Source organism: Cryptomeria japonica, chromosome 2 (genome assembly GCF_030272615.1).
Source record: "Cryptomeria japonica chromosome 2, Sugi_1.0, whole genome shotgun sequence".
Classification (NCBI taxonomy): domain Eukaryota; kingdom Viridiplantae; phylum Streptophyta; class Pinopsida; order Cupressales; family Cupressaceae; genus Cryptomeria; species Cryptomeria japonica.
Genome location: NC_081406.1, coordinates 266137218 through 266164279, shown reverse-complemented (window position 1 = coordinate 266164279; position 27062 = coordinate 266137218). Strand labels below are relative to the sequence as shown.

Sequence of the window (27062 nt, the reverse complement as noted above, 5' to 3'; positions counted from 1 at the left end):
ATGTTACAACCCTACCCAAAAGAATGACTGGTATTTTTTTTAAATTTCTATTTTAATTTAGATTAATGTATATACTATAATTGATATATTTGTTATTCTCTAGAGATGGATTCATTTTTAAATTTTATGTGAGAACAATTTGGGCATCGAGATGTACAAGTTCTTTGAAATTGAAGCTTTCTACATGGTGACATATTTGTCATACCTCATAGAGCTTTTTATTTCAAATATTTATGTGTGGAATGATAATCAAAACTTAAAGTTTTAAGTCAAATCTTAGTAGGATGCAATCTCATATACAACTCTATCCAAGGGACAAAATCATGACTTAAATGAGTTAATTTCATATGTTATGTCGACTTTTAAACAAAAATAAATCAAATAAGTTAATAATATAACATATCTTAAAATGTTTAAAGTGAATGAAAAAGAAATAATTAAAAAACAAAATAAAAACTATTGTTGTCTTGAAAAGTTTTGATATGTATTTTACAACTTTGAAGAATATTATTTGTAGATCTTTGTATTGAGATAGATGAAAATGTAGTTTTAGCCAGAACATGCTTATATCAAGAAGACTATTGCATCTAGAACATGCTTATATAATTATAATGATTTTATATACATTATTGAAGCTTAGATCAAGGCATTCCTTCAATTTGTTTTATATCATCCATAAGTTCATTTTGCTACCCAATATGGTAGCATGAGCCTATAGTGATGGTATGTTCCTTGATGACGCCATCCATCAATATTCAAAACTTTGACAATATGATATAAGGGATGAGGCCGAAATTGTACATCTTCGCTACATTCATCATATGCTTGGTGTTTATGGTAATGTTGCGATGTGATATTAGCTTATTTCAAACAACTCTATAAATATACAAAAAACAGCACTTAAAATTTTGGCTTAAGCAACACACTCTAAGCTTTGACTTGTTTAGGTGACTCATCAAAAAACACACTAATAGATGGGTCTTGTTGAAGATGCTAGTGTAATTTCAGGTGAACCACCTAAACAAGTCAAAGCTTAGAGTGCGTTGTTTAAACTTGCTTGTACACGAAGGGCCAAAAAATTCCTCAATCAAATCTATTGGACAGTAATATTTGGATCAGGCTTTAATAACACATTCTAAACTTCAATTTGTTTAGGTGGCTCATATGAAATCATACTCACTTTCTAATGAGGACCCACTTGTTTTAATGTGGTTAAAATGAGCCATCTAGACAAATCAAAACTTAGAATGTGTTTTTTAAGACAAACCCAATATGCATAAGGTATGGTGACTTTCATTTACGATCAATCATATAATTTGACTGGCTATTACAAAATATGGGCGATGGTGGTATCATGGTGGGGCGGTCACCTTTGAGTATTGAAACAACCTGCCATACACAACAAAGTATGGAGTGAATATTGGTTTAATAATAAAGTCCATATTCTAGACACCCAAATAAAACGGAGTTCAAATCTTCTACAATTCAAAAATTAGAAAACTATGAATGAATAAAAGATCTTTATAGTTTTGGGGGGCAGAGTATTAAGAAGTATAAGAACTTTTACACAAACTTACTTGGCTCATAGTGGGACGTGAGCGAGGATCCTTTTGTATACACAGTGACGATGCAGAGCACATACAGTAAAGCTCAAACATATCTAATGATTCCCCCAATTCAGGATCTAACAATTCATGAAATGCATGTACCTCAATATGTGGCCGTGCCTGCAATTCAAAGCACACATCTCAGTGTTTTATATGATTATATCAAAGTAATGGCAAAGCCCATAGAAAAAATAGGCAGCTCACCCATTCCAACAGAGAGATTTGGTTCTCGGAGCATGATAAATCAAGAGCTTTTCTGCCACTTATGAGCTCAAGCAGTAAAACTCCATAAGAATAGGTGTCTGCCTTAACAGATAGAATTCCTCGTTCTGAATACTCTGGAGCCACATACCTTCACAAGTACATGCAAAACACATCCTTATTAATATAATTAACTGGGGATTGGAGAAAAATATGCTCTCAAAATAAATCTAAGAGAAGATGAAATACCCAGCAGCTCCCCACACTCTACTCTCTCTGCATACTTCATCAGTTGCAAGCCGCTTTGCAGACCCAAAATTACCAATCTGTTGAAACAAAAATTGAAATTGATATCAAAATTCTAAGTAATCCATGAAATTTTTATTGTTAGTCAATATTTTTTTGGATTTTATGGTGTAGATTTGTTTGTAACAAATTCTATGATTCGTCTATATGGTTAGAATATTTTTCTGGACTCGATCTTATAGATTATTATTACCAACATTTCAGATCAAACTCCATGAACCATCAACACAATTGAATCTAGAAAACATTAATGAATAATTTAAATTAATATTATCTCTACGAATAATGAACAAGTGCTCTAAATTATTAAAACCGTTATAATTGTTGTTGTAAACAGTTGTCATCGCTTGATTTTTGAAATCATGCACACAATTTAATCCAAAAACAACTTTTGATTTATTCTATGGATTGTGGAAATCTCTTATCTCTAATTGTCATCGCTGTTTTTGTGCAACTGTTTTATGTTTTGTGATTCTTCTTTTCTTAGAACCAGCTTTATCTGTTCTTGTGTCATTACTTGTAAAGGGTTGGGACCATTATGTGTGCTCTACAAATGTGGAACACTATTTCATGGGGAATCATTTGAGCTCAAGATAGATAAAAATTTTAAGTGAATACGATTTTGATATTGCTGTTTGTGGACAGTCATTGATGTTTGTCTACAACCTGTTCTGTTTTGTGCTTTGTGGTTCTACTCCTCTTAAAAACAGTTTTATGTATCCTTGTGACCCTATTTGCGACACTATTTGTAAAGGGTTGAAACCCTTTAACAAACCCTTTAACCCTTTTACCTAATCAAAACAAGTGCTTTTAAGTCTCCTGAATTTTGATTATGTGCAGTTAATTTGTGTTTTGTAGTTCTCTTGAAATCAGCTTTATCTATCAATATGACATTATTTGTGAAGTGTTTAAGGGTTTACCTATCAAAACAAGTGCTTTAAGTCTTCTGAAGTTTGAGTCTCTATTCTTGATTGTTTACTCTACAAGAACTCTAACATGGCTGGGCTTTTAGAAGGTATTAACATCTAGAATTTGTTGACCTTTTCATAAATTAAACTTAAGACATTTCATTTGTTACTAGAGTGTTTTATTACTGAGTTATTGACTTTTGTACTTTTATAGAAACAATCTATCTTTGATTTGGATGTGACTTATTTTCAACGCACTACTTTAAACCACTCTATAAATAGTGTTAACAACTAGATGTGTATGTCTTGAATGTATAAAAATGAGTTTTAGAAACATAAAAATTTTGATATTTGGAAAAAGCTGACATACCAAGGGCAAGAAATCATGAGAAAGCATAATATTTGAAGATCTGATGTCTCGATGCACAATGGTGCCTTCACCACATTCCTCATGCAAATACCTGAGTCCTTTGGCGACCCCTATTGCAATCCTTCGCCTTGCTGCCCATGACAACATCTTAGGACAAGAAAGGTGGCGATCAAGCCATCCATTGCAGGCATACTCATAAACAAGGGTAGGACTAAATTTATCATTGCAAAATGCCAACAGAGCTAAGATATTCCGATGGCGAGCCACTTTAACAAAGTCTATTTCAGTTTTGAAATGGGTCTCATAAGAGGAGGCCTCAAACTTCTTCACCATAACATGATATTCTGAAGACCCATCCTCATTTAGAAATCCCTTGTATAACTGCCATATTCCATTTTGGGCAAGTAAGTCATCATTTGATACTTTGGTTATTTCATCACAGGAGAGCTCTCGTGGAGGACACAATTTGGCTTTGACCTCCTTTCTGCTCTCACAAGCAGAACAAGTTAAAGCAGTTTTCTCCTCACTTTTTGATGGAGTTTGCACAGCACTACGAAAAGATTTGGAGTCCTGAGTGACATCAGCTCTGCCATTCATATATAGATTAATTGGGACTCCAATGGATGGCCTGCTCGTCTGCACTTGTCTATTGGCTTGAAAAGGTGCAGGGAATGTAGTGATAGTGCCCTCTGCAGATATGTTATAGGAAGGAAGCCTATTATCACTAGATATAATACTAGCAACATTATTTCTCCCAATTGCAGCAACATTACATTCAGAGCTCTCAGATATGTTTTTCCTATATTTCTTCAATTCTCTGTTTCACAAGAAGAAATGCCAGAGTTAGTTTTTTGGGGTTGGTTTAGTTTAAATAGCATAATCTAAGCATTGATTTGTTTAGGTTTTTCATTTTAAATTATACTATTAAGTGGGTCATATAAGAAAAGTGAGTGTGATTTCTGATGAATCGCATAAACAAATTAATGCTTAAAGTGTGTTGTTTATGCCTGACCAATTTGCACCAGACGTTTGTAAATAATAAATGCAACCAAATATTTTTTAAAAATAAAATTGAAGAAATAGATTCATGTACTCGTCTTAAATTATGCTAATAATTGGGGTCTTATTGAAAAAAGGAGTGCGATATCAAATAAACGATCTAAACGAATCATCTTCAGAGGATGCCATTGAAGTCTGACCAGTTTATACCAGAAATTTGTAAACGCTAAACATTGATTTGTCTAGGTGGGTCATCTTAAATTGTACTATTAAATAATTGTATTAGAAAAATAAATATGATTTCAAATGAACTACTTATTAAATTAATACTTAAAGTATATTGCTTATGTACAATCAATTTACACCAGAGAAGTGTAAACAGTATATGTTTAAAATGAAATCACAGAAACAGACCTGTCTAAGATAATCCATGAAACTCTAGTTTTGTTTGCTTCCTGTACTATGATATATGCTGGAGGATATCCTGCAGCAATCTTGATTTCCATCTTCACCTGTTATATAAGATCAATATGAAAAGATAGAGAATCTGTGAGGTTTTCACAATCAATTAATTAGATTAGAAGTAAGAGTTAACTTTCAAAAGTGTGTAATTTGGTTTTTATCAATCTTCCAATCACAAAATGAACAAACATACATTATAATAGAATGATCCAAACCAAAAAATACACAGCTTATTCATGATATTTCAATATTGAAGGTGAGGAAAAGATTGATGGGAAGTGTAATTACTCCTTTCGTTTTGTAACGATCATAAAAAGGCCTGAGAGATTTCATATACATCTCTTTCTTGAGGTTGATTTCCCCGTGTAAGTGTTCGAACGTAGCCATATCTCTCTGCGAAACACCCACTTGTTCCATGCCTCTAGATCTCCCTACAATACATTGAAAAAAACCTCCTTTTTTTTTATTTCTCTGTAATTAATGATGCTCGACCTTATGTTAACTCTATGATTGAAACTATCAACCAAATATAGAAGGAGAATAGAGAGAAGAATAGAGAGAAAATGTTGAGCTTATGTCTATGGGATTGAGTTCAGTCTGCTTCCAAAATGGCAGTACGGATTGACTAACACGCGCGCGTTTTACACCGTTGATTTTGCAATAAACGGCTGCGATTGACTAACACGTCACTATCACACTGTACGAAAGGTTCGTTTTTTATTAAGGATTTAAAATTACACTTGTTAATTTTTAATGTGGAGGTGATTTTTATATTAGCATTGTTTATGTTTTAAAAAATGGGAGTAAATTACGTTATATAATTAAAGATAAAATTGTTAAATTATGTTAAACTTATTTATCACTATGTTAAATAACAATGAGACAAACACAAATATAAGAATACTAATGTTAAATATTAATCTCATTAACAAATTTTTCATTGATTTAGATAGGAAAAATACAAAAAAAAAAGTGGATTTCTAAGTTGCGACTCTTAGTTTTCTATAGATGATTTCTAGAGTAGTTGCTAAAAAATTGAGCTGATATTAGTCTCATGATTGTACTTGTTCTTTCATAATTGGTTTCTAACATGAGGTTGTTTCTAAATAAATGGATTTATAAGTTGAGACTCTTAGTTTTCTATAGATGAAGAGACTCTAATAGAAACATTTAATATGGAGTTCTAAATTGTGTCTGTCGATCTTCCTAATTAGTTCTATAGATGATTTCTAAACTGATATTAATCTTACCATTGTAATCACAAGAACTTGTATTGATCTCATACCAATATTCAAATGAACAAAATATCTATAAACGATCAATAATATGAAAAAAAATGTCGAACTTACGAAATGGCCAACACCTTGGTTGGGGCTGGGTTTCTTTTTCTTCATTGTAAATAACAGCAAGTACAACCACCTTATCTCCAGAGTGAACAAGATTAGCAAGCACCCAATTCAATGAATGAAACTTATTGTTATCATCATCATCTTTATGTTTGTTTGCATCAAGTCCTACTAAAACAGTCTCACACTCCCTTCTGCTGCTTCTTTGGATAACCTCTATAAATGGCTCCTCCATTATTGAACTCATTTCACCCATTAAAGCTTAAACCACCCACTCCAATATGAACCAGTTGGAAAACTCTTATCAAGAAAAGCTAGGCAAAGGGGAAGGAGGAAGTAAGAAATGCATCACATTTATAGTGATTTGCCATTGGTTTGCCCGCCACCTCGTTGCCATTCTCGTGATTGCAATATTTTTTTTGCTTAAAATTGAATCATATCAGACAGAAATAACAGTGTTTTCTAGCCATAGAGAACATAAAATTAACAATGTTTTCTTGAATGAATCGAAGACTGTTGTCCACGACGTACCTCCTTATTTTTTTATCAGATGCTGACTTTTATCATTCTTTATCATTTACTATTCAGACAAAATCAAGATCTGAATGAAATATGTATGTGAATTTATCTAGAGTTCTGAACATAGACAAGAACTAGGTGCTGCATCACATTCATCTTGGAATTGGTTTTACTCTATCAAATAATAAGGTCCAAAATTGTTTGTTTTATTAAATACTTCAAGGGGATTTCATTTTTTATGTAAGAATTCTAATACACCCATCATAAATATGTAAATTTTATAATAATAGATATCTAAACATAATAATATGTAAATTATCATAAAAAATATTCTTAAAACTACTTAAATTGATATTTACATCTTGCTCCCGATCATTTAAGGTGAGAGAATCAATAGTTTATTCCAATAGAGACCTTAATCTCTATGGCTAATTGATTCAATATCAATAATGTCCAAATTTTATCTTAGGTGCTCAAAACTCTCCTTTGCTAATGCCTTTGTGAATATATCTACCAAATGATCTTCGAATATACAAAACTTAAAATAGATTTATCCAATGTCTACTAAATCTATGATTAAATCATACCTGGTATCAATGTGCTTACTCCTCTTGTACAAAATTGTGATTCTTTGACAATGCAATTGTCGATTGGTTATCACAAAATACTAGTGTTGAATTATCTTGTTCATGCAATAAATCGAACAATACTCTATGCATCAAACTACTTGACATACTATTTATGTTTCTATTGCACAATCTACTTTAGCTAATGAAATTATTGATATAGGTTGCATATTTGATGTCCAAAAACAACACTTGATCCAAACTGAAAAACATATTCAAAAGCATTTTTTTGTCATATGAACCATCTATAAAATTAATGTTAACTTATAATTAATCAAATTAAAATCATTAATTGTGGAATATATTATTCTAAGTTCCATTGTTCCTACTACATACCTCAATATTCTCTTTCCATCTTGCTAATGTAAATCTTTTAATAAATCCATAAATATTATTATTAGACACACCACATAGTATATATTTCCTTGAGGTTGAGAGGTACATGAAACTTCTAATGAGTTTTTTTTACAATGTTGCATCAACATTGGACACTTTATCTTCTTTCTTGAGTTTGGTTCCTATTGCAACTAGAGTTGGTTATGGATTAAAATTCATCATCCTGAATCTTCTTAAAACATCCTTGCCATACTTAGTTTCATAGACCCATTTGACTCCTAAGCAATCTTTACCTTTAGGTAGATATACTAGTTCTCATGTTTCATTCATTTCAATGGAATACATATTTTCATGCATACCTTTGATCTAATTTTCTTCTTCGAATCCTTCAAAATGTAAATGATCATGAGATTAAAAAATATTGAATGCAAATCTAAATTATTTTCTCCTTGATCATTAATTTCTTTTAAAAAAATTATTATATTACTTGTTTCCTTGATCTTAGTGACATCAATGTAGAATTAGATTCATCACTTTCATGTAAGTTGAGTGTAGAATGGCTTATATATTGGACATTGGTTGATGTGTTGTCATTGATGTCAACATATTCTTTTGTGTATTTCAGTGTTGCAGTTTGGTTGGATGAGTTGGTTTAGCCTGTATGTTGCAGATGAGTTGATGTGGTTTAATGGGTTTTGAGATATGTATGTCTAGTTGATTCAGAAGAAGTTTCATAGGTCTGCATGATGTTTTGATTGAGTTATGAGATCCGGTATTAAAGATATTATTCAATTGTTCGTGTTATTCGTTATTCTGGTTTGTGCTCTGTATTGCTTCGGAATTGTAATATCTTTATTTGTGGATGTGTCAAATGTATTATGTACGTTATTGTGTGTCCTCAGTTCAATTGGTTCATGATTTAAAAATCCACAAGCAAATATTTCAGGTTGACAGTCAGTTATGATGGTGTTCTTGAGCTCCGATAGAGAAATGATGATGATTCTAGAAATCCGAGTTTTGCAGTTGTTATGGTGCAATTTACGTCGTTTGTGAATATTTCTAGATCGTGTTCTATGCGTATTGGTGGTCAACATTGATTATTGTGTGTGTTATTGAAGATTTTATTTGTCTGGTGATGTTCTTCGTGTTATGCGGAATTCTTGGTGATTGTAGCATGTTGTGGATGATTGAGGCATAATTGGTGAAGGTGTTGTGTATTTGCGGTGGTTGTTTAGGTTCAAACTATGTCTTAGCCAGCATTGTTTTGGTCCACATTCATTGTTGTAGCATGTGAGGTTATTATTTTTGTAATTTGTATTAAGGGTTTAGCCGATCTTGAAATATAGGTTGATGACTTATATAAATAAATGTAATAATCATTGAGAGATATCATGCTATGTGCGAATATTGTATCAATCATTCAGTAGCAGGGAAGTTGTGTGAAGTGTGTGAAGAAGTGTGTTGCAAAGAAGATTTGACAATGAGCTTAATCGAAACTGTACTCAAGCATATGGAGATGTTATTTTCACAGTTCATATAATCTGAATTGTTGTCTAAATGTTTTTGTAAGTCAGTGAGACTTCCTATAAGGTAGTGAGCCTTCCCTTAAGGTAGTGAGCCTTCCCTAAGGGTTGTAGCTTTTCTAGGTTTCTTGTTTTAGCAGTGGGTTGTAGGCAATGTGTCTGAATGCATGTGCATTCCCCATTGTAATATTTAATTTACTCCTAACAAGGTATTATCTCATTGTGGGTAGGTTCCCATCGTGGTTTTTCTCTTAACCATATTTTCCACATCAAAAACTTGATGTTACATGTGTTATTGATGTGGCAGTGTTTCATGCTTTAACTGTTAATTATCAGATCTGATTTGTGGTTTAAGTTGTAGTAAGTTTTTGTGCAAACTGATTCAACCCCCCTCTCAGTTTGCTGCATTGTTGCCAAAAATTGCTATCAAAGGTAGATCCTCTGGAAGAAACTTTACCGCTTGAGGAGATCTGGGATGGCAACCTTTTCTTTCAAGAAAGATAGTTCAAGATTTGATGTAACGAACTACACTCTCTAGAAAAGTCGGATGCAATGTCATTTGAGATGCATTGGAGAAGAGTATTGGAAGATTACTAAGAATGTATATAATGTTCCTCAGAATGGTCCTACTACTCTGGATGAGATAAAGGAAACATAATTTAATAGTAGAGCTCAGGTAGCATTGATGAGTGCCTTGTCAGATTCTGAAATGACTAATGTGATCAACTTAGAGGCTACTCATGAAATTTGGATAAAGTTGGAGACCTTGCATGAAGGTGATAGTCATGTGAAGATTTCTAAGTTGTAGAGCTTGACAGGTAAATATGAGAACTTGAAGATGAGTGAAGATGAGAACATTACTTCTTTTATGCAGAAAGTGAATGAGCTTGTGTGTGGAATCAAATGTGTCGGTGGAGTATTAGAAGAAACTGAAATTGTTGCTAAAGTGTTGAGATCCTTGCCTCCTACTTACAAACATAAATTTGTTGCTATTGATGAGATCTAGACTGTGACAAATGTGATAAGAGACATGTTGATTGGTAAACTTGCTTCTTTTGAGCTGAGTGAGTTTGGAGACTCTCTTCCTAAGACTAAATCTACATTCAAAGCTATTGTTTCCAGGAAGCAAAGATATGATTTGGGAGAAAATTATACAAGAGTATCCAGATATGAGAAAGAGATGAAAGAGATGGAAGATGAAGAAAAAGAGCTTGAGGAGATTGAAGCACTTATTGCCAGAAGATTGCCTAAAGGTGTTGGTAAGTATGAAGGAAAGCTACCTCTTAAATCTTTTTCATGTAATAAGATAGGACATTTTGCATCAAGGTGTCCAGAAAGAGATAGAAATCCTAAGAAGCCATTTAGGCCATATAAGCCTAAATATCAGAAGAAGTGTTATTGTGTTGCTAATGAAGGTGTGACAGATGATGAGTTGGATAAGGGAAATTCAGGAGATGAATTTGTGTTCATTGCTATCAAGTAAGATGATCTTGTAACTATAGATTCTACAAGTTGCGTTAATGAGGAGAAAGCTTAAGCTGCTAAAGTTGAGGAGAAAGATAAATGGGTAATTGATAGTGGTTGAGCTCTCATCATATGATAGGAGATAAGAGTAAATTTGTAAATTTGAAAAAGTATGATGGTGGTATAGTAAGATTTGGTGATAAAAAAGCTTGTGTAATCCATGGTAGAGGTTATATTTCTCTCGATGGTAATCACAATACTATTGATGTGTTGTATGTTGAAGGATTAAAGCATAATCTTTTGAGAGTTGGTCCAATAGTTGATAAGGGATATAAATTTCAATTCAAGAATGGAAAATGTGAGATCTTGAGTAGCTCCGGAATTGAGATTGCATCAGGTACAAAGACTAAAGGTATTATTTTTCACTTGAATGTTGGTGGTAAAAGTTGTTTGATTCCTTAGGTTGATGAAATTTGGTCATAGCATAGAAGAATGTGTCATGTAAATTTTTATTGCATGGTTAAGATAAGCTCTACTCAAGTAGTGAGAGATCTACCAAAGTTAATAAAGTCTTCTAATCTGGTATGTAAGGAATGTCAATTAGGGAAGCAAACAAGAGTTACTTATAAGAGAAAACAATATGATTCTAATGGATTGTTGGATATTGTGCATACTGATCTGTGTGGTCCTTTGAGAGTAAGAATCTTGCAGGGTGATAGGTATTTCATGTTGTTGATTGATGATTACTCAAGGATGATGTGGGTTACCTTTTTAAGGGAGAAGTCTGAAGCATTGGAGAAGTTCAAGATTTTCAAAGCTAGAGTTGAAACTAAGACTGGATTGGAGCTAAAGTGTCTAAGATCTGATAGAGGTGGAGAATTCACTTTCGGTGAGTTTAATGCATATTGTGAAGAGCATGGAGTTAAAAGATAGTTACTTGTCCTAGGACACCATAGTAGAATGGTGTTGTGGAGAGAAAGAATAGAACAGTTCAAGAAGCTACTAGAACCATGATCATTGAAGGAAATGTTCTACATGTGTATTGGAGAGAAGTTGTGAGTACTACAGTAAACACTCTTAATTGGGTAAATGCCAAAGGTGATACAGGTAAGGTTCCTTATGAGTTATGATTTGGTCATGCCCCTACTGTTAGATATTTCAGAATTTTTGAAAGTAATTTCTATATCAAAAGAGATTAAGATATTGTAAAGTTTGATGCTAGATGTGATGAAGTAATTTTTCTCGATTACTCTACAAGAAGGCCTACCAGTGTTATAATAAAAGATTGAGGAAGATAGTTGAAAGTACTAATGTGAAAGTTGATGAAGGTAATGTAAGACATATCAAATCTTGTGGATATGATTCTGATGATCAAGATGTCAGTTCAAATAAAGGAAAACAAGTGTAGACCTGAAGTCAAGTTTAGATTGATCCAGAAAAGTCAGAGCATGAATAGAAAGGTGCAAATGATTGTGCAGAAGAAAGAGTTCAAGACCCTGAAATTCAAGAAAATCCTAAAACTCCTAGGTATGGAGGTTGAATCATTTAGAAAATCAAATTATTGGTGATAAGAATAAAGGTATGATGACTAGGAGAAGACTTGCTGAATAAATTTGTTTGCTTTCTAAGATTGAGCCTAAAAATTTTGATGAAGCATGTAAAGATGAAAACTGGATTAAAGCTATGGAAGAATAATTAAATCATGTATAGAAAAATGATACATGGATTCTTGTTCCTAGACCCAAGGATAACAATGTACTTGGAACTAAATGGGTATTCCAGAATAAGCTGAATGAACAGGGTGAAGTAGTTTGAAATAAAGTTAGAGTAGTTTGTAAACGTTATTCATAGATGAAAGGAATTGATTATGAAGAGACTTTTTCTCTGATAGCTATAATTGAAGTTGTCAAATTATTTCTTTCCTATGTTGCTCATAAAGATTTTGAGGTTTATCAGATGGATGTCGAATCATCCTTTCTTAATGGTGAATTGGAAGATGAAGTCGACATTGAGCAATCATGAGGATTTCAGCTGACAGATGAAAAGGACATGGTTTGCCAGTTGAAGAAAGCATTTTATGGATTGAAGCAATCCCCTAGAGCCTAGTATGCCAGATTGGATAAGTACTGGATGAAGCTTGGATTCAATAAAGGTACTGTTGTCAATGATTTTTTATTTCAAGATTGATCAGAATAACATTTTGATTATTGAATTTTTTGTTGATGACATTATCTTTGGAGGAAATCATAATTGGTGAGATGAAATTATTTCTGGGATTGCAAATTACTCAATTGGATAAAGGTATTTTCATATCTCAGTCTAAGTATGTAAAGGAATTGTTGAACAAATTTGATTTTGAGTACTCTAAATCAGTGGGTACACCTATGGTGACCGGATGTAAGTTGAAAAAAGATGATCACTCTCCGAAAGCTAATCAGACCATATATAGATCTATGATTGGTGGATTGTTGTGCTCGACTCATACTAGACCTGATATAATGAATGATGTGTGTCATGTTGCTAGATTTCAAGTTGATCCTAAGGAATCTCATGTTACTACTATAAAAAGGATATTCAGATATTTGAAAGGGACAGTTGATATTTGTTTATGGTATTCTATGAATGATGACTTCACTTTGAGTGCTATTACAGATGTTGATTGGGTAGGTGATGTTGATGACCGGAAGAGTACTGCAAGTGGTGCATTCTTTTTGGGTAAGAAGTTGATCTCTTGGGCAAGTAAGAAGCAAAATGCTATTTCTTTATCTACTGCAGAGGTCGAATACATTGTTGCTGCTAGCAATTGTACTCAAGTAAGTTGGATGAAGCGGATGTTGAAGGATATAGGAGTTATTTATGATTAGCCTATTGCTATATAGTGTGATAATTCAAGTGCTATCAATATTTCAAATAATATGGTATTGCATTCCAAAATAAAGAATATATCAATCAAGTTTATTTTCTTGAGAGAGAAGGTGGATAAGAAAGAAGTCAGATTGGAGTATGTATCTACAAAGAAACAAATTGTAAACATATTTACGAAGCCTTTTCCTAAAGATACTTTTGAGTATCTCAGAGAGAAATTAGGGGTGATTGTCCCTCCTTATTAGAACTAAGATGCATGGATTTGCATCAGTCCGGTGAACTTCACAGAGATATTTTATGATCCAGATTGATGAGTGAGGTTGCTACTCAAGGGGAGTAGTCAGTGTTGGTGTTCAGTGGTTTAGAAGATAATTCTAAGGGGGGGAGAATCCTAATTCCATAGCCTTTTTCATTGATGTCAAAGGGGGAGAAGAGCATGTGAAAAACCTTGAAGCATTTTGAGATTTGAATTGTTTGTCTAAGGGGGAGCCGATCCTTGTGATTTTGAGGGTGATTGTTGTGACTTGATTTATTTCTTTGCATTGATTATTTTTCACATTCATGTCTTGCCATCAATGCCAAAGGGGGAGATTGTTGGACATTAGTTGATGTTTTGTCATTGATGTCAACATATTCTTATGTGTATTCCAATGTTGTAGTTTGGATGGATGAGTTGGTTCAGCTTGTATGTTGCAGATGAGATGATGTGGTTTAATGGGCTTTGAGATATGTATGTCTAGTAGGTTCAGCAGAAGTTTTCAGAGGTTTGCATGATTGTTTGATTGAGTTATGGGATCCGGTATTAAGGATGTTATTCAGTTGTTTGTGTTATTCGGTATTCTAGTTTGTGCTTCGTATTGCTCTAGAATTGTAATATATTTAGTTGTGGATGTGTGGAATGTATTCTATACATTGATCTATGTCCTTTGTTTGATTGGTTCATGATTTGGAAATCCACAAGCGAATCTTTCAAGTTGACAGTCAGTTATGATGGTGTTCTTGAGCTCCTATAGAGAGATGATTATGATTCTAGTAATCCAAGAATTGCGGTTCTTATGGTGCAATTCACATTGCTTGTAAATATCTCTAGATCGTGTTCTGTGTATTAATGGTCCATATTGATTATTGTGCGTGTTATTAAAGATTTTTTTTGTCTGTAAATGTTCTTCATGTTATGTGACATTCACAGTGATTGTAGCGTGTTGTGGATGATCGAGGCATAATTGTTGGAGGTGTTGCATATTTGTGGTGGTTGTTTAAGTCCAGATTATGTCTTAACCGACATTGTGTATTCTTGACTTTTGCAACTATGTATAAAGGACCATCAGGTGCCCTAATAGTTTCACTAGAATCAAATGTGATGGAAGGTTCTTTAGGGTTTTCTTGCTGTTCTACAAAGTTAATCACATTCGGAGTCATAGACACAAGACCATCAGATGAGAAAGAGGAATCATTAGTCTCAATCACATTAGAGGTATGAGAAGGTAATGGATCAGTAAAAATCTTAAGATTTTGGTTAGGAGGAGCTACAGATGTATTGCCTTTATCATTCACTCCTGAAACAGAGATAGTATTATTATCAATCAAATCTTAAATTTTACCCTTTAAAGCAAAACATTTTTCAGTATCATGCCCAGGTTGACAATGAAATTGACAAAAAGATTTGTTATCAAAATAGGGTGAATTAATCTTTGTAGGATCTATTTTCTTTACAGGAGGGAGAGTAAGCACATTTTGTTCCAATAACTTATTCATAATACTATGCAATGATTCATTCAAAGGAGTAAACTTTCTTTCTTTCTTGAAAAACTTAGAAATAGGAGGCACACCTGATGCTGCATTCACATTGTTGTTGATGATGTTTTCATTGAATTTAATGGACTCTTTGTTCGGTTTAAACTTCCCAAATGGTTGTTGACTACTATCACCCTTATCACTCAGAGCCATAGGATTTGCTTGTTCCATTTGACTCACAGTCAGTTGATAATTGTGAAGAGTTGCACACAACTGTTGGAAAGAAGTAAACTCAGAAAATAGAAGTTTTTCTCTAATGTCTTTTTGTAAATTAGAAATAAAGATTCTTTGAATATCATTGTCAGGCACTGGAAAAGAAATTTGAGCATACAAATGCTTATATCTACCAATGAAATCAGTCACTTTTTCTTTAACACCTTGTTTACAATGCATTAAATCAATCAAAGTAACTTTAGGACTTATATTGTTTTGAAATTGTTGAATGAAAGCATTTGCAAGTTGTTCAAAAGAAGTAATAGAATAAGAAGGCAACGAGCAATACCATTGTAGGGCTTTATCTCTTAACGTCCTAGTAAACAGTTTTGCCAGCAACCTTTGGTCATAAGCAAAATCGGTACATATTGTTTGAAAAGTCTTAACATGTGTTAGAGGATCACCTTTACCATTATAAAGCTCCAAATGCGGGATTTCAACATGCTTAGGTGGGATAGCTCGAACAATGTCAAGAGAAAGTGGGCTCGCAACATCAAATGTGGGCACACTAAACTTAGATTGATTCATAGAGGCAATTTGTTGCTGTAAGGAAGAGACAGTTTGTGCAAGATTGTTAATGGTCGCTTCAGTTGAAGAATTCATATTAGATGTGTTAGATTGAGATGGAGGTATTATGTTATTGAAAGAAGGTATTGATTGAGAGTAAGGTGGCGGGACACTATGATAGTTAGTCATAGGAGATGATTGAAAAAGAGGAGCACTACAAGGACGAATGGAATGGTTAAATGAATTGCCCCCTTGCGTCATGTTCATTTGTGGAGATGTAATAGGAACACTCATTGAAGGAATGAATGAAGAAGTCGGATTAAATAAAGGCAGAGGGTTAATTGAAGAGGAAGGATTGCCCCCATGATTGGTGATCATAGGTGGAATGTCTTGTATAGAAGTAGCCATTATGTTTGATGTAAAGGTAGGTATGCTAGCAATAGAAGTTGTTAAAGGAACAGAATGATTGACTTGAGTAGGAGGTTGTGTATAACCTAAAGTTTCAACACAACTCTTCATAGGCATCACATTCGAATCCACAATGTGTGCAATATCATGCAAAATATCAATTCCATTCTTATCACTTTGAAGCATACGTTTTAGACCCTCAATTAATGAAAGAGCTTGACTATCGGGATACTCTTGAGACATCCATTGCTGAAAATCATCAAATTGGCTATCCAATTTTGAAAGTTGTTCTACAGAAACCTCATGGAGAGCTTCTTCATCATTAGGAGGATTAGAGGAATTACACGTGTCCTCGTTAAAAAGGCTATTCAAATTAGGTTCCATCTCCTCAGTAATTAAACCTTGGAAAGACTTAATTCTAAGGCTTCGTCTAACGGGAATAGTGTAAGTAGGGCTTATTGTTGTAAAACTCATGCACTACAAAGGGAGAGAAGATTTTGAATTTAGAGGTAGCAAATCTCAATAAAATTAGCCAATCTCCTAGATTTAAGCTATTAAATGCAATCACGACAATCTCCCAAAATTTTGGAAAAAATGTCAGGGACCATGGCACTCGGGGTGCACACGGTCCTCGCAACTTTTTTCGAAATTTGCAGGGATGAAAGTTATGATGATTTTAAAGCTAATCTGAAAAAATTGAGTGATTTTACGATCTGTAGATGGGCCAAATTAAAGTTGCAATCTCAAAATTGAACCCTACCAAGATTGTTGAAAAATGCAAAATTTGAATTTTGAAAAAGAGAGGGAAACTGAAATTTTGAATTTTATGATTTTAGAGGGAATACCAAAAGCAATGCAAGTTTTGAATTTTAAAAGTTGACTCAATTTCACGCAAAATTCAATTTTGAAAGTGGAAATCAAAGTTGTTGTAATTAAACACTTAATTTCAAAAGTCACAAATTGCAAAAAATTTGAATAAAGCACTGAAATTTTGAATGAACACCAACACACTTTTCAGATTTAGGACAGTAAGAACACAATTTTGACACAAAATTTCAATTTCAATAATTTTTGAATGATTAGAAGCCTTAATCCAAGCAATCACTAGATCAACTTTGACTTTAATTTTGAAAGTGTTAGAATTGATGAAATCAGCCAAAATTCTGAATTTTAGCAGAAAAATACAGTAAGATCTAACTCCCGAAATTTCGAAAAAAATGTCGGGGATGATGGCGCTCGAGGTGCACATGGTCCTCGCAACTTTTTTCCAAATTTTCAGGGATGAAAGATATTGTGATTTTATTGCGGAATCCAAAGTTACAGCCGATTTGGAGGTGTTTTGATCAGTGAAATTGTCGGTCAAAGGTTGAATCAAGAGGGTTTTAAAAATTAGGGTTTTGACACTTAACCACTTAATTTTCAGAATTAAAGCACAAATATGAATTGATAATTTGCAATAGAAGGGCAGATCTGAAACAAGCATTAACATTTAGACATTTTGCAAGCTCAAAAAAGAAAATTTAGGGTTTTCATGCAATTAACCTCTAAAATTTGCAAAAGATCAAACATGGAAATGTAATCAAGGAAGCCAATTTTCAGATCTAACCATGAATAATCAGAAAGGATGTTCACGTCGGGTTCACCAAAATGTAAAGCGGAAAATCGCGAGCAAACCCTAAGTGTTCCCCCCACCACTCCAAGGGGAAAAGGGGGGTCACTTAGGATTGACGTTTTTCACTTAGGGGAGACTTTACATTCAAAAGAGGGGTTGAAACCCACAAGATCCAATCCCACACAATGCAAGATTGGATCCTAAATGAGTTTCAAGGGTTAAGACAGCAAGGCTACCCTCTTTTGTAAAGAATGTAGATAGAATGATTAAGCTAGGAATGCATGAAAAGTGGGAAAGATCCACTTATAAACTGAGATAGGGATATAGGATGAAGCTACGGACCTGGAATTAGCAGTAAAATGTCGAGATGGCACTGTCCTGCAAATTTGAGCGAAAGTTGACGAGACGATGGCGCCCGGCGTGCACACGGCCCTCCAAAAAATCCGCGAAACGAAGGAGGATCTGTTCGTCTCTGCACAAGGATTCCAGATCTTCAATTACAGCCACGTACCTGCAACCTACACACAGAAAAGAGAGGACGATTGGGGGGTTAGGGATTAGGGGTTTGCCCTTAGGTCAAACCCTGGTTTTGGAATTAACAAAGAAATGAGAAATGTTGTAAATGTAAATGACTGTAATGCAAAACAAGTACTAGTACCTTGTTGTAGGAATGTTTGTATTCTTACATGCGAAGGTGTAGATGTTGTTGTATGTTGTATGTTGTATGTGATATGTGATCTCCTCTTCAATGGTTGAATCCTTGTCTTGAATGCAACACTTAGCCTTGAATGGAGACTTAGAATGATCAATTGCTTGAAGGAATGGTTGAATGCTTGAATGCTTGAATGCTTGAATGTTTGAATATCGCTTCCGCCTTTTTTTCATCTTTTTAAAATGAGAGAGGAAATGTAGTTTATATACTTGTCAATTAGGGTTAAAAGACTGATTTTTTCAACCTTAGGCCGACCAGGAAAGATTATTTTCCAATTTGCAAACATAAAGACCCGAGGCCCCAAAAGAGACCGGGCCCAAAATAGGGCCAGGGACCAGGGTGCTGGGCGCCATGGTCCTGGGGGACCAGGGCGCTGGGTGCCATGGTCCCACCTCTAGGGACAGCAGGGTCCAAGGAGGATCAGGCCAGGGTGCTGAAAAATGCAGTTTTTGATGTCGTGAACAAGTTTCGAGGTCTCCATTCAGGTTCAGTGTTGCGTCGCCATCGTGAAGACCCAAATGCAGTAGAAATTGCAAGTGTCACAATTTTAGGACACTACACAAAGAAGATTTGACAATGAGCTTAACCAAAATTGTACTTAGCCATATGGAGATGCTATTTTCACAATTCATGTAATCAGGATTGTTGTCCAAATGCTTTTGTAAGTTAGTGAGACTTCCTATAAGGCAGTGAGTCTTCCCTAAGTGTTGTAGTCTTTCTGGGTTTCTTGTTTGAGCAGTGAGCTCTAGGCAGTGTTCCTAAATGCATGTGCATTCCCCATTGTAATATTTCATTTACTCCTAACTAGGTATTATCTCATTGTAGGTAGGTTCCCACTGTGGTTTTTCCCTTAACTAGGTTTTCCATGTCAAAATCTTGGTGTTATGTGTGTTATTTATGTGGTGTTGTTTAATGCTTTAAGTGTTAATTATCAGATCTGATTTATGGTTTAAGTTGCAGTAAGTTTTTGTGCAAACTTATTCACCCCCCCCCCCCTCTCACTTTGTTGCATTGTTGCCAACATTATATGGCCTAATGGTTCAACTTGTATAAAATTCCTTATTGTTCTCAACTCTTCTAAATTTTTCCTTTAAATATTTTGTAGTAAAATACTCACTATTCCTTGTCGACTTAGTTGCACATTTTATTCTTTTGATTCTTCTTTACTTTGAGGTATTACTTCTATAATTGTGGCTGATCTATCAACACTTTCATCTCATGTTTCTTCTTCATTAAATTCAACGTCTCTATTGATTATTACCTTATTGGTAGTGGAATTGTATAGCTTGTAATATTTCTATTTGTCTCTATAACTAATATTTGATATATTGTCATGCAGGAGCATCCCTAGTTCTTGGCAATCTTGCATCAACCAAAGACATTTTCTTTTCATTTTGTTCATATTTTGTAGTTCCAGCATTTCATTCTACGTTTCCTTTCATTTTCTCACCAGATCTTGCGGAGCTGTATTTTGATTATGGACATGTTCATTTATCTTATCCTTGGTCCGCGGGACATTTGGATCTTTTCTCGACAAGTTATCGCTTTCAAAATCTAAGACAGTTTTTTGGCTTAGAACATTGGAACCACTTGGACCTATTTTGCTATTAGTGAATCTTGCAAATCATTTCTATAGATTATAGAGCTCCAATTCATTGTTCCAATGTTCCTTGGCATGTGGTCGACCTTCCCTTAAGTCTGCACTTCATCCTATGGATTTTGCAAATGGATCTCTTTGGCGGAGGCTGACCTAGTTGTTTTACATGTTTCATCTTGTTCATCGGAGATTATTCCACCTTGGGCCAATGTGGATCACCTTTGATTTGTTGGCAACAACAATGAAGGAAAACTGAGAGGGGGGGTGAATCAATTTTCATTGGATCTAACAATTTAAGCACAATCTCATATTTCAATCAATTGCAGAAAGAATAAAGATAAACACAATAACAACAACACACATAACACCAATATTTTTGACTTGAAAAACTTAGTTAAGGGAAAAACCATGGATGAAACCTACCCATAATAAGATGATACTCTATAGTAGTATGTGTAAATATTACAATGGGGAATGCATGTGCATTTAGGCACATTGCCTAGAGCTCACTGCTCAAAATATGATGACCCAGAAGGATCCAACCCTCAGGGAAGGTTCACTACCTTACAATAATATTTGGACTACAATCCAGATTACATGAACTAAAAGAATAGCATCTTCTAATGCCTGATGATAGTTCTGATTAAGCTCATTTATCTGCCCTACAACAATCTCTTCTCAATACACCATATCGAAGGACAAATTCACTTATGCTCAAATACATAATTATCTAATAGTTCAAACACAACATTGACACCCAAATTACATGAATATAATACCTATGTATACAATTCATCAACCCTGACTACAAGGTCAGCTAAACCTTCAACCTTTAATTTCAAAATTACATCACATGGTACATAAATCAACCACTGGACCAATACAATGATATATACGACATATATTTGACCTAAACCAAATCTCCAAACACGCATCACCACCAGAAATCTCGCCAAGATCAACCGCAACACGCTACATGACCAAGAATACCGCATAACACGAAGAATATCACTAGATCAACAAAATCACCAATACCACACATAAGGATAAATGCATACCACCAAAACAAATAGGACACAATTAGGAAACACCAACAAGATCATTAGAACTATTTGTAATAGCTACACCAAGACCACTTATTCAAATCTTCATCGATCAACACGCTAACACTCAAGAACACTTAAAAGCAGCAATTTGGACTAGAAAGATAACTTGCAGAGCACCAAATCATGAAGCATCTGAAATGTAGATACACATGAACATCCAAAACACTCTCCCAAATCCACAACCAAAGATATGATCATACCAAAGCACAATGGATCAAACACCAGAATACTGCAATACTAAACACAAAAGAATAGTCTTCATACCGGAATCCACAACTCGACCAAATCACCACATAGCATCATGGAATCAATAAATAATTAAGTAGAGATACTAGAGATACTTTATTACTAAACCACAAATCCTCATCAGCAAACCAAACCAATTCTTTGCAATCACCAGAACATCAAACACAGGAATATGTTGATATCAAAGACAATAACATACCCTAGCAGCAGCAATATCCAACATGATCATATAAATTAATGTAATTCAATATTCAGAATCAATTTTTAGAAGATAGAAGAATGACCTGAAGGTTAGAAGGTCCAAAGTTGGCTCACATTCTTGTTTGAGCCCGAATGTTGTATAATACGCATGTTTTATGATCAAGCTAGCGTGTCGAATCTTGTAAGCCTACATGTTGCCGACAGATTGTAACTGATTTTTATGATATAATATAGTTTGTCTCTACATTGCCTCCATCACTTTGACTTGTTTCTATTGTGTGACTCTTGTTGCATGGTCTGAATTGTTCTCTTTGAGGACCCTCCCACCGTGACTGCACCAAGTGGTATCAGAGAGTTTTCGTCCTAGAGATTGTGGAGTTTTGTTTGATTTTGTTGTAGGGTAGCAGATTGAGGATCCAACCTATGGTTGCAGAGGACTAGCATAAAGATGGCCCAAATAAATGCTATAAATGGTGGAGTGCGTGGAAATGCGAACCCTATTGTGATGGAAATATTGAGAGGAATTGCAACCTGATTAGAAGTTGTTGAAACGGCCCAAAGAAGAGGGAAGATGTGAATGAAGATGAAGAAGTGGTAGTTGGGGAACAAGGAGAAAATCCATCGACGAACAATCTAGATGAAGAAATGTTTATAAGAGCATTGTTTAGAGAGTATACTAGACCATATGTTACCCCAGCAGATTATGATGGCAAGTTGGATTCAGATGAATTGCTAGATTGGATCACAGAGATGGAAAAGTATTTTAATTTTTAAGGCACCGCGGAAGATAGGAAGGTGATATATGCTTGCAAACCCTTATTCCCAACCTATTTATCTTCTCTAATGCATGCAAGAATAGGTATGGATTTGCGATCTTCAGAATTGGCTTTATTTATAGAGATGAATGGGTTCCCCTTTGGACAATAAAAAGTGTGGAGGATCAGAGCAAAAGGTGTTTTGATCCTGACATTTCAAGAGATCTTTCTGGGAATAGATCTGAACACTCTTACATTGCTCAGATCCAGTTTCATGGCTCAATCTGATGACTATAGCTCACTGTTTATGCATTTTCACTTCAATTCCAACATATTTACCCTAATTTCAGCATTTTCACAATTTAGCTTAAAAGAGGAACCTGCCACCCCCCCCCCCCCCCCCAAAGTGAATCTAATAAGAATTCTTAGCCCTATCCTTGTTGATTTGTGGCTAGATCTATTAGATTCATGCCTCTTTTAATGTAATATCCCCTAAGTCTAAATATTAGCTGTTTTCATTACATCTAATGGTGGAAACCCTAATATTTTTACCATTACACATTGTAGGAGGGTTTTTGAGCAAAAAATGCAAAAATATGATAAGCCCTAAAAATGACTATGGTTTCACATTATAAAACTCCATTACTATTCACTTTTTAAAATATAATAAAACAATAATTTATATTTATTATTTCTAATATCCCAAATAACCTAATTAGGCTAATTATGCAATTGCTAGCATAATGAATGCACCTTTAATTCCTTTAACTTTTAAATTGCAATAAAATCATTAAAAACACATTTTCATATTTAAAATTGATGATAAAATACAATTGAGAAAATATGCACAAATAGTCTTTACTGATCAACCACAAGGTGGTAATGGGGTATTTCCAACATTACCACTACGATAGCTAGGGTGTGTCCTAATAGCACATGGATTTCATCCTCAACGAGGTACGACGGGTAGGGCTTTAGGTGACATTTGGCCATTGTGTTATCTCACATTAACCACCATTGGAGAAGGGTACACTTGGACATGTGAGGCCAGGTGGAGTCAATACCTTGTACTTGCATCTCTCAACAAACATCAAGGGTACCTATGCATATGCATCATAGCCAAAGCACATACCAATTCCCCAATCAAGTTCAACATCATAACATATTCATTACATCATAACATAATCATATCATCATTGTTAGGTCCTGGAGACAACTGAGAGGGGGGGGTGAATCAGCTGTCTAATAAATTCAACCAAAATTAACTTATCCAAAACTTAATTCTTAATACGGTAAACCAAACTTTATGCCAGTAGACAGTTTTAACAATTAATTACAATACCGGTAAATATTAATGCATGAAACAGAAAGACAACAACATCCACAACAAATAACACCAATGTTTGTATGTGGAAACCCTGTAAGGGGAAAAACCATGGTGGGAAGCCTTACCCACAATCAAATGATACTACTGTAGATAGTATCTGTTAACAATATGGATTCTGCACATGCAGAAAGGTCAGCTGCCTAGAGCTCACTGTTCAATCACAAAATGAGAGTCACACTGACTACAATTGGATGGTTAGATCCAATAATGATGTACTGCTCAAAATAACATCTTCGTATGTTGGATTCAGTACCGGTTCAGTTCCGATATGTCTTCACAAATCCTTCCTTCAACCTTCAAATGATGTTTGTGTGTATAGCTCTGCTTATTCTTGCATATACCTTATTACAATCCTTTTCGCGTTCCCATTCCTCACTTTTTTTATCAAATAAGATATTACATATATATCGAAGCCTAGGACCAAAATGTATAGGTCGGCTTTACAAAATATATTACAATAAAAACAATTTACAAGCAAAACAATAACCGATGCAATATCTGATTCAACATGTCGGCTTAATGCATTTACAACAATAATAAATCATCTCCATAGCGTGTCATGCTGATTTGGAATAGATAAGCCTGTCGATGCTTATCCTGGACCTATTTGTCGGTAATAGAAAATATGCAAACATGAATATACCAATGAAAAAATTTCCAAGACAAAGCGTCCAAACGATGTCTTCGACATAACCAAGTGTTTTCCATGTCATTCCAAGTGTCAGTGAATAATATATCATGTCGGTGAACCAGATACCGGTGACTATACATAAGTCACTTTCTTGTCAGTTAACATTGTCAATTCAGTAGGCTAACCAGAGTTGATAAGTGTTGACATCAATGGAAAAACCATATCAACATATCCAAAATACCAACAATCATAAGTAGAATCAATCACTGAATCAAACATGTAAATCCATCTGCAATGATAAACATATCACATTTTTAGGATCAAAATGTTATAATTGTATCAAAGGATGCACCACATGAATGTCAATACAAAAGAATGATAATATACACAATCCAATAAATCATATATAGTATCAACAATGGATAAAAAATAATGATGGAAAAATGCAAATGTGGAAGGCATTAGCTTATGAAGATGAGGATGTAGAAAATATGCAAAATAATGTGGAAATGCCACAACCAACTCTAAGGAGATCTATACAGGTCAAAAATCTTCCTACAAGGTATGATGATTATGTTTCATATGTTTATTTAATCATGGGGAGCCTAGTTGTTTTTTATAATAAACCAGTCAAAACTAGGGGGCTGAACCGGAATACATAGCAAGCCTCAGAGAGAGCATAACCAGCACACACACAATAGCCAAACAACAGTCAACCAATCCCTATCTTAATCATCAAAAACATAAATCACCTGCAGCTATAGAATAACCCAAGATTGATGACAATCTCGTCCATATAGTGTCTTAAACAGTAGGTATCCATAAAGAAACTAACATTAAACCACATATCCCTAGAAGTAAACATATTGTTCATACTACAATAACTAAAGAAAATAAAGAGAGTCTTAACAAGCCTCATAAGGTTGATAATGAAATTAAACATAACAAGGATCCAGTCGATCCTAAATCAAAACCTAAAATAAAAAAGGAAAGCAACACCCATTAATCATTTTTTGCAGCCCCCATGTTCTGGGAGAGCAGCAGACTGGTCCAATCATCAACAAGGAATTCAAACAGTTCCTTTGTGGTGTCACCTCCCAAGCCACCCTAGTTCTCTTTATCCTGATGTAGAAGGCACAAAGTAGTGGTCGAGGAATGCATGACATTCAGGGAAAATTTTGCAATTTTGTTGACATGGGTATCAAGAGAGTCAAGCTTCTTTTTCACACTATTCAGATCCTCAGACATAGCTTTACAACCCACACATTGAACAACCTCCTCCTTTTCACCTCCATCAACAACAGTCTGACCACCCTTAGACTTCCTTCCATCCTCCTCAAAGATCTATTTATGTGGGGGGGAAGTGGTAGATAATGGGGAGGTGTTCTTATTATCTTCCTTCATGGTCCCAGATTCAAGGGCGTTGGTGTCCAACTTAGAAGACTCTGAACCCTCTGTGGCCTCCATGTCATCCTCAACCTTATCACTTTCCTCCTTCTCTGTATCTTCCATGTCATCTTTGACATAGTTCTTCCTCACAAAAATTTTCTTCATACGGGGTTTACCAACAAATCAGTTGGACCTACGAGGGGTCACACCATCTTCCGCATCAAACTCAACTAACAAGACCTTGGGTTCATTTCTAGGTTTTTTGGAGGCAACTTTGGCAACAGAAGGATTACATTTGTTTTTTTCCCCGATTTTAGGAGGGGAAATGAGGGGGGCGTGGCCAGGGGATTGACAAGGCATATTAGGCTTTTTCGAGGTCTTTTTATTTCCCTTTTTAGCACCAACAAAGGGGCCCAGGTAGGAGGGGGCAAGCTGGACAGAGATAGGTTTGGGCAGACACAGGGCCCGATGGAAATTGTAAAGACAAAAAATCAAACCCTGGTGAAGGATGGTTAAATTGTTGTCCTGACTCATGCATTGGCGAACATCTTTAACAGTGGATTCCAAAGCATGAAGTAAAAAGAAAGGAAAATAAATAATATCATGTTTGCGAAAATGATTAAGCAACGGGAAGTGGTAGTAATAGAAAACCCCATATCTGCCCTCAAGGGTAAAATACTTCATGATAATTTTACACACCTGGTCCCACGGATAAGGAAGACAGTCTATATTGAAGCCCCCACGTAGCTTAACTTTCTCCTTGCCCTTTTTGTAGAATCTATTCATACTGGTTTCATTCGTGACCCTGCTAGTCTTCTTCCATTTCCTTCCCTCGGTAGGCAGCCCTGTAGCCTGGGCAATGACAACTTCATTAATTTCAAAAGATATATCCCCCATGACGACTCTCCTATCATTCCAGCTGCTGACAAACTGCATGGAGAGACTTTCATAGAACCCAGTCATGGCTTCCAT

At 34.8% G+C, this 27062-nt stretch overlaps 1 protein-coding gene across 1 annotated transcript; it reads right to left on the bottom strand.

The window, feature by feature from the left end:
- Positions 1-1293: 1293 nt before the first annotated feature.
- LOC131056086 (probable serine/threonine-protein kinase PBL7) lies at positions 1294-27062 on the bottom strand. The gene is made up of 7 exons (XM_057990421.2): positions 26790-27062; positions 4806-4903; positions 3393-4209; positions 2058-2134; positions 1812-1959; positions 1578-1727; positions 1294-1389 (listed from the first exon to the last, which is right to left on the bottom strand). The coding sequence occupies exons 1-7, from the start codon at positions 27060-27062 to the stop codon at positions 1294-1296; spliced, it is 1659 nt and encodes a 552-aa protein (XP_057846404.2).